Source organism: Monodon monoceros, unplaced genomic scaffold, assembly GCF_005190385.1.
Source record: "Monodon monoceros isolate NGI ecotype Baffin Bay Population unplaced genomic scaffold, NGI_Narwhal_1 Super_Scaffold_18, whole genome shotgun sequence".
Taxonomy (NCBI): Eukaryota; Metazoa; Chordata; class Mammalia; order Artiodactyla; family Monodontidae; genus Monodon; species Monodon monoceros.
This window is the reverse complement of record NW_021703774.1, coordinates 24,140,402-24,157,111: the sequence shown is the minus strand read 5'-3', so window position 1 is coordinate 24,157,111 and position 16,710 is coordinate 24,140,402. Positions and strand designations below refer to the sequence as shown.

At 36.1% G+C, this 16,710-nt stretch overlaps 2 protein-coding genes across 4 annotated transcripts in view; both read right to left on the bottom strand.

The window, feature by feature from the left end:
* LOC114897812 (kinesin-like protein KIF28P) overlaps positions 1–5,230 on the bottom strand; it is a 60,823-nt gene extending 55,593 nt beyond the window's left edge. The window contains exon 1 of the mRNA XM_029226888.1: positions 5,162–5,230. Within this exon, the coding sequence (XP_029082721.1) occupies positions 5,162–5,230 (69 nt within the window). The remainder of the gene's footprint in view (positions 1–5,161) is intronic.
* AHCTF1 (AT-hook containing transcription factor 1) overlaps positions 4,962–16,710 on the bottom strand; it is an 82,007-nt gene continuing 70,258 nt past the window's right edge. For 2 of the 3 annotated variants that reach the window (XM_029228741.1, XM_029228742.1), the window contains exons 33-36: positions 14,576–16,412; positions 9,815–9,948; positions 8,637–8,719; positions 4,962–6,658 (exon numbers count right to left, since the gene is read on the bottom strand). In XM_029228741.1, coding sequence (XP_029084574.1) covers positions 6,469–6,658; positions 8,637–8,719; positions 9,815–9,948; positions 14,576–16,412 — 2,244 coding nt within the window. In that variant the 3' untranslated portion in view covers positions 4,962–6,468. The remainder of the gene's footprint in view (positions 6,659–8,636; positions 8,720–9,814; positions 9,949–14,575; positions 16,413–16,710) is intronic. The other variant, XM_029228740.1, reaches the window with a different exon arrangement.

Genomic DNA, 16,710 nt, shown 5'->3' with positions numbered 1-16,710 from the left:
TATCAAACATTTAGAGAAAAGCTAACACTCATCCTTCTCAAACTCTTCCAAAAACTGGCAGAGGAAGGAACACTCCCAAACTCATTCTATGAGGCCACCATCACCCTGATACCAAAACTAGACAAAGATACTACAAAAAAAGAAAGGTAGAGACCAATATCACTGATGAGTATAGATGCAAAAATCCTCAACAGAATACTAGCAAACAGAATCCAACAACACATTAAAAGGGTCATACACCATGATCAAGTGGGATTTATCCCAGGGATGCAAGGATTCTTCAATATAGGCAAATCAATCAATGTGATACACCATATTAACAAATTGAAGAAGAAAAACCATACGATCATCTCAATAGATGCAGGAAAAGCTTTTGACTAAATTCAACACCCATTTATGACAAAAACTCTCCAGAAAGTGGGCATAGAGGGAACATACCACAACATAATAAAGGCCATATATGACAATCCCACAGCAAACATCATTCTCAATGGTGAAAAACTGAAAGCATTTCCTCTAAGATCAGGAACAAGACAAGGATGTCCACTCTCACTGCTATTATTCAACATAGTTTTGGAAGTCCTAGCCTTGGCAATCAGAGAAGAAAAAGAAATAAAAGGATTACAAACTGGAAAAGAAGAAGTAAAACTGTCACTGTTTGCAGATGATATGAGACTATACATAGAGCATCCTAAAGATGCTACCAGAAAACTACTAGATCTAATCAATGAATTTGGTAAAGTTGCAGGATACAAAATTAATGCACAGAAATCTCTTGCATTCCTATGCACTAACAACGAAAGATCAGAAAGAGAAATTAAGGAAACAATCCCATTTACCACAGCAACAAATAGAATAAAATACCTAGGAATAAACCTACCCAGGGAGACAAAAGACCTGTATGCAGAAAACTATAAGACACTGATGAAAGAAATTAAAGATAATACCAACAGATGGAGAGATATACTATGTTCTTGGATTGGAAGAATCAATATTGTGAAAACGACTATACTACCTAAAGCAATCTACAGATTCAGTGCAATCCCTATCAAATTACCAATGGCATTTTTTATGGAACTATAACAAAAACTCTTAAAATTTCTATGGAGACACAGAAGACCCAGAATAGCCAAAGGAGTCTTGAGGGAAAAAAAACGGAGCTGGTGGAATCAGACTCCCTGAGTTCAGACTATACTACAAAGCTACAGTAATCAAGACAATATGGTACTGGCACAAAAACAGAAACATAGATCAATGGAGCAAGATAGAAAGCCCAGAGGTAAACCCACGCACCTATGGTCAACTAATCTATGAAAAAGGAGGCAAGGATATACAATGAAGAAAATACAGCCTCTTGAATAAGTGGTGCTGGGAAAACTGGACAGCGACATGTAAAAGAATGATATTAGAACACTCCGTAACACAATACACAAAAATGAACTCAAAATGGATTAGAGACCTAAATGTAAGACCAGACACTATAAAACTCTTAGAGGAAAACATAGGAAGAACACTTTGACATAAATCACAGCAAGATCTTTTTTGATCCATCTCTTAGAGTAATGGGAATAAAAACAAAAATAAACAAATGAGACCTAATTAAACTTAAGAGCTTTTGCTAGCAAAAGAAACCATAAACAAGACAAGAAGAAAACCCTCAGAATGGGAGAAAATATTTGCAAATGAAACACCTGACAAAGGATTAATCTCCAAAATATATAAATAGCTCATGCAGCTCGATATTAAAAAAACAAACAACCCAATCCAAAAATGGACAGAAGACCTAAATAGACATTTCTCCAAAGAAGACATACAGATGGCCAAGAGGCACATGAAAAGCTGCTTAACAACACTATTAGAGAAATGCAAATCAAAACTACAATGAGGTCACCTCACAACAGTTAGAATGGGCATCATCAGAAAATCTACAAACAACAAATGCTGGAGAGGGTGTGGAGAAAAGGGACCCCTCTTGCACTGTTGGTGGGAATGTAAATTGATACAGCCACTATGGAGAACAGTATGGAGGTTCCTTAAAAAACTACAAATAGGGCTTCCCTGGTGGCGCAGCCGTTGAGAGTCCGTCTGGCGTTGCAGGGGACATGGGTTCGTGCCCCGGTCCGGGAGGATCCCATATGCCGCGGAGCGGCTGGGTCCGTGGGCCATGGCCGCTGAGCCTGCGCGTCTGGAGCCTGTGCTCCGCAACGGGAGGGGCCACAACAGTGAGAGGCCCGCGTACCGCAAAAAAAAAACAAAAACACACAAACAGAATTACCATATGATCCAGCAATCTCACTACTGGGCATATACCCAGAGAAAACCGTAATTCAAAAAGACACATGTATCCCAATGTTCATTGTAGCATTATTTACAATAGCCAGGTCATGGAAGCAACCTAAATGCCCATCAACAGACGAATGGATAAAGAAGATGTGGTACATGTATACAATGGAATATTAATCAGCCATAAAAAGGAACGAAATTGGGTCATTTGTTGAGACGTGGATGGATCTAGAGACTGTCATACAGAGTGAAGGAAGTCAGAAAGAGAAAAACAAATATCGTATATTAATGCATACATGTGGAACCTAGAAAAGTGGTACAGATGAACCGGTTTGCAGGGCAGAAACTGAGACACAGATGCAGAGAACAAACGTATGGACACCAAGGGGGGAAAGCGGTGGGGGGTGGTGGTGGTGGTGTGCTGAATTGGGTGATTGCGATTGATATGCATACACTGATGTGTATAAAATTGATGACTAAGAACCTGCTGTATAAAAAAAAATGTGATCAAATGTATTCTATTGGAAAGAAGCAAAAATAGACCATATTTACTGTCTAAATTATATAATTTAATGGTAATTAGCATCTATTGCAGATGTATTCATTATTGCAGATTGTATTTGCTTTATCAATGTCTTTGCTTTGGTAATCAAAATAAAATAAAATGAAAAAAAAAGAAATATGTAGGAATTCACTTTTGTTCTCTGATTAACTTTGTTCCTAGCGTTCTATTTCTGGGTCATAGATTCAGTATCTTCTCTTACTTATCTGACAATATTAACTATGATGATAATGATTTTTGTTTGCTACCTGCATTATCTTTTGTTTTTTATTTGTTTTAGTCTTTGTGTTTGACCCTGAAGAATTTCCTCAAAAAAAAAGTACATTCTTTTTTGAGGTGCTAAATATGTTCTATCAATAAATCTGACCATGGTGATGGTTGCATGTATCTGTGAATATATTAAAAATAATTGAATTATACACTGTAAATGAGTTAAATGTATAGAATATAAATTATAATTTCAATAAAACCATTTAAAAGATATTGATACCACGGTGAAAAAACTATAGCAGCTACTATTAAAAGTTTCCTTGTCTCGTTAAGCATAGTGCTAACTTACAGATCATTTCATCCAGTGTTTGTAACAGTGACCCTGTGAGGTATCAATATCTCCATTTTACACGTAAGGAGCTCAAGGCTCAGAGCTTAAAAACGTGAAGGCTACACAGTGGGTAAGTGATAAAGTCAGGTTTTGAACCCAAGTTCATCCGACTTCAAAGGCTCCTGACGGCCTTTTTCTTACAACAAAGGAAGTCTCATAAAGTTGGTTCTCTGATCCCACAGTGAAGATAAAGACTGGATATGAAGTTAGAAAATTGGGCAGGGTCTAGGTCACCAAGGCGGTATAACAGTTGTCCAGGTGTGATCCATAACTCTTTACCCCCAAACCACCTCTTGAATTCATTCTCTTTCCTCCTTGCTACTATTCTAGTCTAAGATAACCAACTTTGGTGGTAGATTTGAATCAAATGCAATCACTTTTAGTGGACCTAAAGGCTGTAAAATTATGTAACTGCTTTACTGCCCATTTCTATATCCTTGTTAACTGTTTGCAACTTGCAGTTAGTTTAGTGATATTAAAGTCCAGTGAAAAATACCCCTGGAATAACTTTCAATGTGTTGATGGGTTAGGTCATAAAATGGTTTTATTTCCCTTTTTTTGGCCAAAACATTTAATTTACTGATCACAAGTTAATTCTTTGACATTTTCTGCATCAGTTCCCTGAGAAACTGTGCCCCCTTAGAAACCTTATATATCCGCTACACTTGAAGTTGTCTAGTTATACATATAAAGTTATCTAATCTTATATCTGCCTGATTGCTACAGTATTTTCTGCAATACAGAGGAATGTCAAGGGACAGGGCAGAACTGATACCAACCGAAAATGTGCAAAGCAGTATTTTGTTTTAATGGACAAGAAAGAAAAAGCGGCAAATTGTACAAGCAGGAAAAAAGATGTAATATGAGGTCATCATTACACTGTATCCCATTCAGAATTAATTACTGTCAAATAAACCTTTGCATGCCGTTCTAGCATACTCTTATCCAAATCTTACTTATCCTTTATGGTCATCACAAATGCTTCTAGCTCCAGAAGTCTTCAAGTTCTGTGCAGGCAGAATGAACTACACCTGATCTTTCTCTGGGTGCCAAGATGATTTACCTTACCACGGTACATACTGCTATAAATTATTAACATACATAGACGGTACACTGTATCCTCAGTTTCTAGTTCAGCGTTTGAGCCACAACAAACAATCAAAACTCTGCTGAAGGGGTCAACTGTTAACAGTTATCTTAAGATTCAACTATTCCACTGATAATCAAAGACAGGCCAATTGCTAAAGGTCCCAGAATGAGTATAATCCATAAATTGTTTAACGACTGGTGTTTCTGTAAAGTTATATAAATACAATTATACATAAAAGCCTGTAAAATGCAGAGTTCATTCAGAACTGGGAATTTGTTTGCTTATGACCTATCGTTTCTGAGGGGCAAAAAGTACATTATTAAAAATACATAGCACATGTCTATATTCACCAACCTGCACTGATTTAAAAAATTATTAGCTTGACAATACGTTTTTCTTGTCAATTTTTTTATTGTGCTATTTGCTCAAACGAATGAAATGAAGTGTTTTCTGAATTATGTTTAGATCTTTAAATTACCCATTTAACAAGTTAATTTAAATAAATTTAATATTCGGTAAATGACAAGCAGCTTAAATACAAGTTTGATAATTATTATTAAAAAAATTAATAAAGTGAAAGTCATAGTCAAACTTTCAACAAGGCAATGTAACATTTATCACTAACCTGACTGAAGGGCCGCACTCGTACTGCCACTCTCACACTGTCAATACTTGGCATAGGCATTTTCATCATTTTCCCATTATTCATATTATTTGGTAGAAAAATAATGTAGAAAGTACACTGCTTATGCTTCACACTGAAACACTGAAAGCTTAGCCAACAAAAGCAGTCTGTTTCTAGACAATCAATTATTAATGGTCCATTCATTACACACTATCATTACCTGTTATAATTTTACAATACTTATTTATTGATGAATTTTATAGCCCACATCAAGCATCACCACTTAATTGCACACAGTCACATTGCAGAGAACAGTGGTTTTTCTTTTCCTTTTCCACATTTACTCACACTCTTTACCCATCCTCAATATTCTGTGCCTGAGGTCCTATGAGAATTTGTCATTTTAAAACCTGAATATTAAGGGATTTCTGCGATTCAGTAGCAAGCTCCTTCACAGCAAGAATATTTATAAAACTTGATCAGACTTCTCATTCTATGAATATCAGGCACATACAAGGTGCACTGAATAGCCACGAAACAGATGTATTTTACATTTCCTTTCTGACTACTCAAACCCTTTGAAGAAGTTGCTAGTGAGCAGTGAACCGGTCAGTCTAACCTGGATAATCAGTCTCTGAATAATTAAGAGACTTTAAGGATAACAGCCTTTAAGCTTGCTGAACAAGAAATGCCAACATTATATTTAACCAATGCATTACTTGGAAAATTACTAATTTGAGGTAGAATGCACAAAATATGTTAAACTACAAAAAAGTGGCAAAATTACATGCCCATAATTCAATTTCAATACCGTAACAGACTTCCCGATTTATGATTAGAAATCTTAATCACAGAAGCAAAGTGCATACATTATAAAACAGCAACTTAAAAAAACCAGTTCAATCATCTTCATTTTAAAATTGGTCTAATACTTTTAACCACAGAGAAAGAAAATGGAACCAATACCTACTAGCATATAAAATCATTATTAAAACAGAAATCCCCCCTCAAAAATCTAACAGACACACAGACTATTGTGAAGTATACACTTTATTTAACATTCTAATAATAAGCTATATTTACATATTATATAAATGTATGAAGTCTTAATATATAAAATAGAAAAAACTGCCTGGACTAAAAGAATCACACTCCATATGGAGTTACTTTACTTACTGAAGACATTCTGTTTACAAAAATTTACAATAATTTATATAAATTATTTTTCTTCCAAATTAATGATTTTTAATAATCCACACAATTCTGATGACTTTACAAATAGGTGAACGTTAAAAACTGGAAAAAAATTACAGCATTTTTCTGCGTAGAACTTGCTTTGGAAAAGAAGACAATTTCTTCCTGCTCCTTCCAAGACTTTTTCCTGTTACTTCTACAGTCTTTCTTGGTTTGCTCTTTACTCCATCAACTGGGCTTGCCAAGGGGGAAATCAGCTTAATTTCTACGGGAGGAGGTGACCAACTTTCTTTTTCTGTGTTTCTGAAATAAAGATTTAATTTAAGTAACAATAAACATGTTATAATATAAAATGTAATTGGCTTCCCAATATATTGAAAGCAATTTTAGGGATTAGTCTTTTCTAGTGCTTTATTTTATAAAGGAGAAGTGAAATAAAACTTTAGTCAAACTAATCAGAGGCAGAGTTAAGGTTTCACATGATAGAAATTTTCTTTATGATTGGGATACTCAAAACAATTACTGCTGAATTTTCATTTAAATGTTTCATATGTATTAATAAATACTGCTGGGTTACAAGGAGGGGTCAAGTACCAGTAGCCAGTCCATGGAATGAGAGCCCAGCAGGCCCATAATGAGATGTACGAGAAACGACAATTCTCAAACACCAGCAATTAGCAACTGTGTATATATTTTCATAACACGAAGTTTTCCACATATACAGAAAGCCAATTTATATGTAGTGTTATTATAGTCAAAAGCTTTCGTTAAATCAGTTTTTAAAGTAAGATAAAATGGATTGATTACTTTGTACTTTTATGAAATTCAACTTAAGCAAAATATATCTGAAATGGAGTAATTTCCCCATGGATGAAATTTTAATTGCTAATAGTGAAATAATCACAGAATTTTAAAAAGTTTTTAACGATTTTTACTGATAGTTATCTATCTTTACTAAGGTGAAACATCCCACTCCCTTCCCCCAGCTCATTGTAAAAACAAAGATTCAGTGGGTATTCAACTACTACTACCCTTCTTTTTTTCTTTTTAATTAATTTTTATTGGAGTATAGTTGCTTTACAATGTTGTGTTACCTTCTACTGCACAGCAAAATAAATCAGCCATACATATACATATATCCCCTCCATTTAGGACACTACAGTGCATTAAGTAGAGATCCTTGTATTACACAGTATGTTGCCATCAGTTGACTACTTTATACATGGTATCAGTAGTGTATATGTGTCAATCCCAATCTCCCAATTCCCCCCACTGCCCCCCTTTCCCCTTGGTATCCATACATTTGTTCTCTACGTCTGTGTCTCTATTTCTGCTTGGCAATTAAGGTCATCTATATCATTTTCCTAGATTCCACATACATGCGTTAATATACAATATTTGTTTTTCTCTTTCTGACTTACTTCACTCTGTATGACAGACTCTAGGTCCATCCACCTCACTACAAATAACTCAATTTCATTTCTTTTTATGGCTGAGTAATATTCTGTTGTATATATGTACCACATCTTCTTTATCCATTCCTCTGCTGATGGGCATTTAGGTTGCCTCCATGACTTGGCTATTGTAAATAGTGCTGCAATGAACACTGGGGTGCATGTGTCTTTTTGAATTATGGTTTTCTCTGGGTATATGGCCCAGTAGTGGGATTGCTGGGTCATATGTAGTTCTTTTTTAGTTTTTTAAGGAATCTCCATACCGTTTTCCATAGTGACTGTATCAATTTACATTCCCACCAACAGTGTAAGAGGGTTCCCTTTTCTCCACACCCTCTCCAGCATTTATTGTTTGTAGGTTTTGGGTTTTTTTGCAGTACGCGGGCCTCTCACTGTTGTTGCCTCTCCCATTGCGGAGCACAGCCTCCGGAAGCGCAGGCTCAGCGGCCATGGCTCACGGGCCCAGCTGCTCCGCGGCATGTGGGATCTTCCCGGACCGGGGCACGAACCTGTATCCTCTGCATCGGCAGGCGGACTCTCAACCACTGCGCCACCAGGGAAGCCCTGTTTGTAGGTTTTTTGATGACAGTCATTCTGACTGGTGTGAGGTGATACCCTTTTTAAAAAGGATGAATGAATGGGCTTTCATGCTATATAAGAAAGCCACCTTCTGCAGTGAAATCTAACAATTACACAGAGCCAGTGCAGATAAATGCCCCTAAGAATTACCCTTTTCTGATGAGCTTAATTTCTCTTTTTAAGTTAAGAGTCTTCTCTAATTTTAAGAAACAAAACGGAAAAAAATAATAGCATAGGAAAAGTCTTACTTGCTTGCTTGTTTTGTTTTTGCAGTCCTGGTTCTTTTCACTTGTTGCTTTGCCACAGTTTCAACTGATTGAGCATCATCTTCCTATGGGTTAAAAATTTTAAAAGATGAACCTTATGTAATTAAACAATTGAAATCTAAACTAAAAAGTTCCACCCTGAGTCAAGGAATATAGCCAAACAGTGCTAAATGAATTTAAACTTAACAAATATCAAATGGACTCCTTATATTTTTTGGTAGAAACCCTGGTCATCTAGGACAGCTCATTATCCCTTATCCCCACACATTGTTATCTCCAAGTCTTATCAATTTTATTCTGGAATGTTTCCATTGTCCCCTGCCCTTTTGTTCTATTGACTCTGTCCAAATCCAGGCTCTCACGGCATAAAAATTAGGCCACCAGTGACTATTTTTCCTCCCTAGAATTCCCTTTTCACCGAAACTACTTAAAGCATGCACAAGGCTATTTGCTAGTTTGTGAACAGCCCCACCCCCTTCCTCATGCATCACCAGGCTTCTGTGCCTTTGCATCTGCTGTCTTCTCCTCCAGCAATGCCCATCTTCTTTACCTACAGGGTCTACAGGGTTATCTGGGTATAAATGATTCTTATCATGCTGTGAAATAATTATCTGTATTTTTGCCTCTTCAATTAAACTGAACTCCTGAAAAACAAGGAATCTGCCTGTATTATTTTTGTGCCTTTGTCCTTGTATAGTAACTGGCTCACAGCAGATAATTCAAGACATACTATGAATTAAAACTGGTAAATATAAGGGTATCATGCTCACATTCAGTCCCTGAACTATTTTTATTTTAGAGTTACATGCAACTAGTCAGTTCTGAAACACTCTCTCTCCAAGTGTGGTCTGTGGATGACACTCCAGGGGGGTCAGGGACCTACATTTTAAATAAATACATCCAGATAATTATGGTGGGACACTACAATTTAAAAACCCTTCCCCTAATAGGTAATTTAAACTGCAGCTGCCAATAATAAACCATGAGTAACATACCAATCTGTCTTAAAGGTAGTATCCCCCAAAGTGCAGAAAAGACTATTTTGGACTTAATAGTATAAAGGTCTGCTCTTTTTTAAAGAAGTTTATATAGGAAGCATTGCTTAAAAAAATAAAAAGCATGTTTAAATACACATGCAAATAAAATCATGCATTTCTTACCAGTTCAGCTACAAGTTTGGATGTATTAGATGTGTTTTTCCGCCTGGTCCTTAAAGTAGGAGGTGAGAAGACAAATTGAGAAGATAAATCCGAAACTAATTCTTGCAGCTGCACAGGAGCCTCTATTTTTTTAGCTAAAGAAAGGTAGAAAGAAGGAACAAAACACTGTATATCTATTTATATATATCTATTTTATGTATAGAGACATATAAATTCAACTTGCAACAAAAAGCAAGATCTGTGAAGTGCAGTTAAGGGCAATAACGCAAAGCACAATAAAAAGAGGTATGGCATATTTGAAAGGTTTGAAATATGGTATGGCAAAATGAAGGTTTGTGGCAAGTCTATCAGTGCCATTTGTCCAATAGCATTTGTTCACTTCATGTCTCTGTCACATTTTTGGTAATTCTCCCAGTAGTTCAAACTTTTTCATTATTATTATATTTGGTACAGTAATCAGGGATCTTTGATGTTACTATCGCAAAAAGATTAGCCTCGCTTAAAGCTCAGATGATGGTTAGCAGTTTTTAGCAATAAAGTATTTTATAATTAAAGTATGAACATTTAAAAAATACTATTGCACACTTAAGAGACTACAGTATAGTGTAAACATAACTTTTACATGCACTGGAAAACCAAAAAAATTGCGTGACCTGCTTTAATGTGATATTTGCTTTATTGTGATAGTAAGGAACCTAATCTGCAAATATCTCCCAGGTATGCCTGCCCTGTGTAACCTGAGCTACTTTGCTTCATAATTCCTACTTTTCCAGAGGCAAGGTTTTTATTTTAAAAAGTAATTTTATTTACAAAGAAGAGACTCAAACCCTCTTTCCTTTCAGCTTATTCTGAGCCAGTTGTTCCATGCAAGGGGAACAACAGAAAAGTCCACAGCATAACAGGAAAAAAGCAAACAGAAAGTAACAATACAGAAAAACAGGCTGATAGGAAGATTTTCCATAGACAAATAGAAATGGTTTAATTAAGAATTACTTGAAAGTATGTAATTAAAAATATTTATCGGGCTTCCCTGGTGGCGCAGTGGTTGAGAGTCCGCCTGCCGATGCGGGGGACACGGGGTCGTGCCCCGGCCCGGGAGGATCCCACATGCCGCGGAGTGGCTGGGCCCGTGAGCCATGACTGCTGAGCCTGCGCATCCGGAGCCTGTGCTCAGCAACGGGAGAGGCCACAGCGGTAAGAGGCCCGTGTACCACACACACACACAAAAAAATCACACACTTCATCTCAGATTTTTTCCCTGTTTTTACTATAGAGTCTCCATATTAATGGCAGTTTAGCAATGTAATTATGGAAGTGGCATGGTGCAGTTGAACCAGTCTGCCAGAAATTAAATCCTAGCTTCTGGATTTATTAGCTGTGGGACAAAAAGCAAGTTACCTAAACCTCTCTGTGCCCCAGTTTCTATAAAATCAGATTCAAAATGGCCCTTTAAAGTTACTGTGGAGATTAAAGATTAGAATAAAGTTAATATATGGTAAGTGCTTTACGGATGTTTGCATGTTATAATGTTATTATTTCAAGAATATAATTTACAAATCTTTGGAATAAAATTCCCAAATTACAGTTCAATGATATTTCACCTACCGGGACAATCAAGAGTTCTATGAGATATCAAATTCTGTAAAGCATGTGATTTTTAACAAAAGAGGGTCAGAAATAAAAGTCATCTCCGCTCCCAGCTGATAAGTGGCATAAGTGGCACTGGTGGTAACTCCTCTCTTTTGCAGTTAAGATACAGGCAAACAAATCTATGCTCTATGAAAATGATACATTCTATTTTTCTTTTTCCAGGCTACCAGGAGCAACAGCTTCTTTGGCTTTTCAAAGACCAGCTCATATTTTTCACCTACAGTTCCCCACTGCACCCAAAGGAATAAAGAAGGAAATACAAAAATACATTATCACGCGCAAAAATGTTCAGCCCCACCATTCCTTCCATACGCTTCTATTAGCCAGACAAGACTGTATTATACTTTCAACTCCTTGCGTACTTCGGTAAGCTTCCTGAGGGTAAGTTTTGGTGGCCAGTGCTACTTAAGGCCTAAGAAGTTCAAAAGTCCTATAGATTCAAACCCAATAATGTACTGGTAAACAGCTTTCTGGGAAGGAAAAACCAACAACAACAAAAAACGCAACTCTGATTTACAGCATTTGCTTACTTCTGTGCTATAAATGTTCCATGGCTGGCTCACAAAATTCCTGAATATTTAACAACTGGCTCTCACTAGCCAGCAGGAATCGGCTCCAAGACATCACTATTTATTCATTACCTGGGTGATGTGGGTGCTCAGTTTCACTGAATTTCAATTTCCTCATTGTGGAAAGAAGGAATAATAGCACCTGTACTACACTGGGTTATATTGAGAATCAAATGAACTGGTGAATGTATGCCCTAGTATAGACTCAGGTATACAGCAAACCCTTCTAAAATATCTGCTGCTGAGCAATGGCATTTGAGAAAATCTATTGAAATGTAAAGCTTTACATTCTTTTTAGTTAGTGATTCTATGGTATCTGTTTCTTCGACATGTTTCAATTAAATAGAGGGTGGCCTCCAGCTTTCTAACCATATAATATTTCTGTATCCACTCTTCTCTGTACCTCCCACCCCTCCTTGAAGGAGTTTTTTTTTTTTTTAAATGCAAGTTGAATAGGCACAAGGGACAGAAGGTATTGTAAGAGTGTAGAAACTATAATCTGAGGGCAAAATAAGAAAGGAAACTAATGATGGTGTTAATTAACAAAAAGTAGTGAATACTCAATACTCACAAGAACCCTACGTAGTAGGCCTTATTACCCACACTGTAAAGATGAGAAAACAAGATTCAGAAAGGTTAAATGATTGCCTGCCCAGCTAGTACGTGGCAGAAGTGAGAAATCTCAGTCCCAAATTTCTTATCTAACCTCTCTCTAACCTCATACTAGAAGATGCTTATTGTTAATACCAGAAAATCTGAAGACAATTCAAATACCTGGCAGGAGAATGCTTGAGTGATCTGCAGCACATAAGTGAGACGAAATGCCACACGTGGACTCTATCCATGTGTAAAACACAAACAAAAAAATACAAAACCACGAACACTCAGGGTTTTGAGGAAAAATGCTCATGAAATAAGTAGGAGGTGGGGGGAGCAGTATATATATCTATACACAAACCGTAGTTTGTTGGGTTTTATAAAAAACAAACTATATATTCAACTAGAAGGATATACAAGAAAATGTGAACAGTGGTTACTGGTCCTCTAGTTGACTAAATACTTTTAATTTCTAATTTTCTGTGGCAGGCATATATTATTTTTATTACAGAAAAAAGTTATAGTTAACATGTATACAGATGACGACTATGTAAAGATAACAAATATCAGAATCATTGAGATGTTTGGCTATGCTCTACCAAAAGAACCCCCAAATTTTGCGTTTACTATACTCTAAAAGTCATTAGAAAAGTATAAAAGAATTGTTAATGACATTCTTCTACCACTCACTGTTCCTTTTCATTTTAACTTTTATCTAAAATAGCAGCTTAGTAAAGTCAGCTAAAATCTCACACATTTGGTCATTTCATTTTCCTCCATGCCAAGTATAAGCATAACCACACTTTCCCAACAGCATGAAAAAACTGGATTATACAGTACTACCAAAATCTTCTATAACTACAGATCATTTTTTGGTCAAATGATCAATTCTATAGCAAAAGGCCCTTTCCTGGGCTTGTGCTATGTAAATATAACAACTGGACTTCATGAATACAATATACTTAAAGAGGTTTTAACACAGTGAATGTTGAAGACAGAAAATTTCAGTTTGCAGGTTTTTAAATGACTTATCTTTCTCTTGGCCTTCCCCAAGTCAGGAAGCAACTATATAGGATGTTCACTAATGCATTTAAAAATGCATGCAATAGTTTAAAAAAATTTAGTAGAACAACAAAGACACCTACTTTACTTACAAGTCCCTAATCTTTATCAGCACCTTTTTAGACCTTTTTCCTTAATTGTCTCCCTCACTGAATTCCCCCCACCCCGCAAGAAATCTTAATAGCACAGATAATACTGTATATCTGTTTATGTACTTTATGTATATCTCCGCCTTATACATAAAAAAGAGTAAGATATTTTCACCCTTTTGGGAGAGACATCACTCCTGTTGAGAAGGTATGAACTATACCAACCAAACAGTACAATCATTAGCTCATTTATCATCAGTGAGGGAGGTTGGGCATGTAGCCTTGCCAGTTCATAGACAATAGGGAATATGGATTTAAATAATTTCTGTATTGTAATCAATAGAATTCTACTGCTGTTTCCCTTCAAAACAATTTGAAGTTGTGGACATCACCTGGGATATGAGCCAAAAATGATGGTTCTATCTGGGGAGAAACCAAAATTAAGTCGCATGATATAAGGGCAGAATGAAGAGAAATAATACTATTCTAAAAAATTAAACCTGTGTCAAGTGAATTATAGGATTTAAAAAGTCATGGTGAAACAGAAATTCTTGAACCTAAAAATAAACTTTAAAATATAAAATATTTAAATTTTACTATCAAAAGATCAAAATTGGTTTTTGTTTTTGTTTTTTGAAGGGGGAGGAATTCCCTGTAACTACAAATCATTTTTAGAAGAAATAATCCATTAGTGCCTTAACACAAAATCTAATCATGTTTGAACCAACAGAATTTTTTTAAACGGAAGACTTTGAATGAGACGAAAATTATGCTTTGAAAAGAAATAAAAGTACCTTTCTCTTTCCTTGGAACCTTTGACACAGGAGAAGAAAATAAAAAAGACTCATTTTTTGGTTCCGAAAGGTCTGGCAACAAGATGGTCTTGCTAGATCTAGTCCTTGTGCTATGGGAAGATCTAGTCAAAGCAACTGTGGCAAGCAATTTTTCTTCTCGGTCATTTGGTTCTTTGTCTGTCATTTCTTCATCTATGCATTTTTCTGATATTGAGCGTAATAAACGTTTTTGGCTTTGGTTTTCAGTCCTTTTTGTAAGCTTCTTCTTAGAGCTCATCGCTGTAACAAGTTCCTCATTTGGCACTAAAACCGATTTTTCTAAAGCTGGTTTGCCAACATCAGCATTTTCACTTTTAGCTGGGGTGTTTCTTGTAGATCTCCTTTGGATGCCGAGACCTTCTCTCTTCTTGAGACTTCTTGCTTCCTTAACAGCCTTAGATTCTACATCTTCAGATGGATTAATTTTTCTTGGTCTACCACGTTTCCTAGGTGTAGCAGGAGTATCAAATTCTGCTTGAAGAGTCAACTGGGATGAACCAAGTTTGGAATCTTCTATTACATCTGACGGACTAACTTCTTTCTTTTTAACCCGTTTACTATGTTGAATTGGCAGTTGCTCTTCAATGGACTCCCCATCTTGTTTATATCCTGTATTTTTAGAAGTTTCCAAATTAGAACTTCTCAATTTCCTGGTACTTCTGCTAGGACTTGCTACTTTACTGACTTTCAGATCATTTATAACTTCAACACTTTCCTGATTTTCGAGAGGTTTTTTAATTCGTTTAGGAGTCCTTTTTGTAACAGATGAAAGCTTAACTTCTTTTCTAAAAGAAGCTTCTTCAGTTGCTGGTTCCAACAGCTGAGATGATTTTAAACTTCTTAATTCCCTACCTGGAGTAACCTGTAATTCTGGTTCCACAGAATTAATATTTTCTAAAGTGTCTTGATTAATTTCTTTTTTTCTCCTTCCTCTCCTAGGAGTAATAGAATTTTGAGGTATTTGCTGGTTATGAGATATTCCTTTATCATCAGAACAGGCACTTTCAAAAGCCCCTGAAATTTCTTTTGTTTTCCTAGTTTTCTTCATAACTGAAAGTCCCAGCATCTCAGGAGTAGCAACATCTGCTGACTCTTCCTGTTGTGCCGATTTGACATTCAGGTTTTGGACACGTCCTCTGTTGCGAGTTCTGGAGGAAATCATGTCATTAACCTCGCTGACATTTATAGTCACCGTACTTGTTTCCTGAACACTCTTAAATGTAGATTTGGCTAACTTGGTGGAACACATTACCTTTTGGCTTATTAAAGGTATGTTTTCTTGAATGGACTGTTCCATTGTATCTGAAGTAATTTCTTTACTTCTTGTGTCTTTAATTACATCTAATAAATTTTCTGCGATTGCTACTTTAATTGGTTCAGGCACATATGGTAATGTCTCTACCCTTTGGGACTCCTGATCACTAGTTATGACAGATGGCAAATTTGCAACATGTCCGTGATTATCATTTTCCCCACTGTATACATGTTTTTCCTCAGTGGCTGCATTAGCTGCTTTAGCTAGCACATTAGATGCTGCAGAATCACCTGTCTCTACTTCTCCTTCTTCACCTTCCAAAATCAAGGTAAAGTTGCTCTGTGGCACAAAAAGTTCCCCATCTACTTCAGCAATGTCACACTCAGCAGAGTCTTTGTTATCAGGTAAGTCACAAAACTGTTGCTCAATGGTATCAAAATTGTATCGAAGCTTAAGAGTTCCTGAGGGATACAACTCACTAAATGAAAGATTCCTAGCCTCTTGTCCTGAATCTTGAACTTCAAGCTTTTCATGTTCAATTACCTAAAATGAATTAAAGATAAGAGACTGTTAATGTATACATTTATTTTAACCTAAAGCATAAATTTTTTTCATGACCACCTCTCCCTCGGTGTATGAATTGTTAAACATAAACTACATCTGATATGGCATGTACTTATGGGTTTACTTTATAAAATATCCATTTAAGCAATCAGACTTTCTCACTCAGTCAAAATAACTAGATAGAAAAAGATTGAGATTCTGAATGGAATTAAAAGTAGAATTCTACATTTCCCTGGCTAAAAAAGACAGTCTTAACAAAACCTTAAAAATTATTATG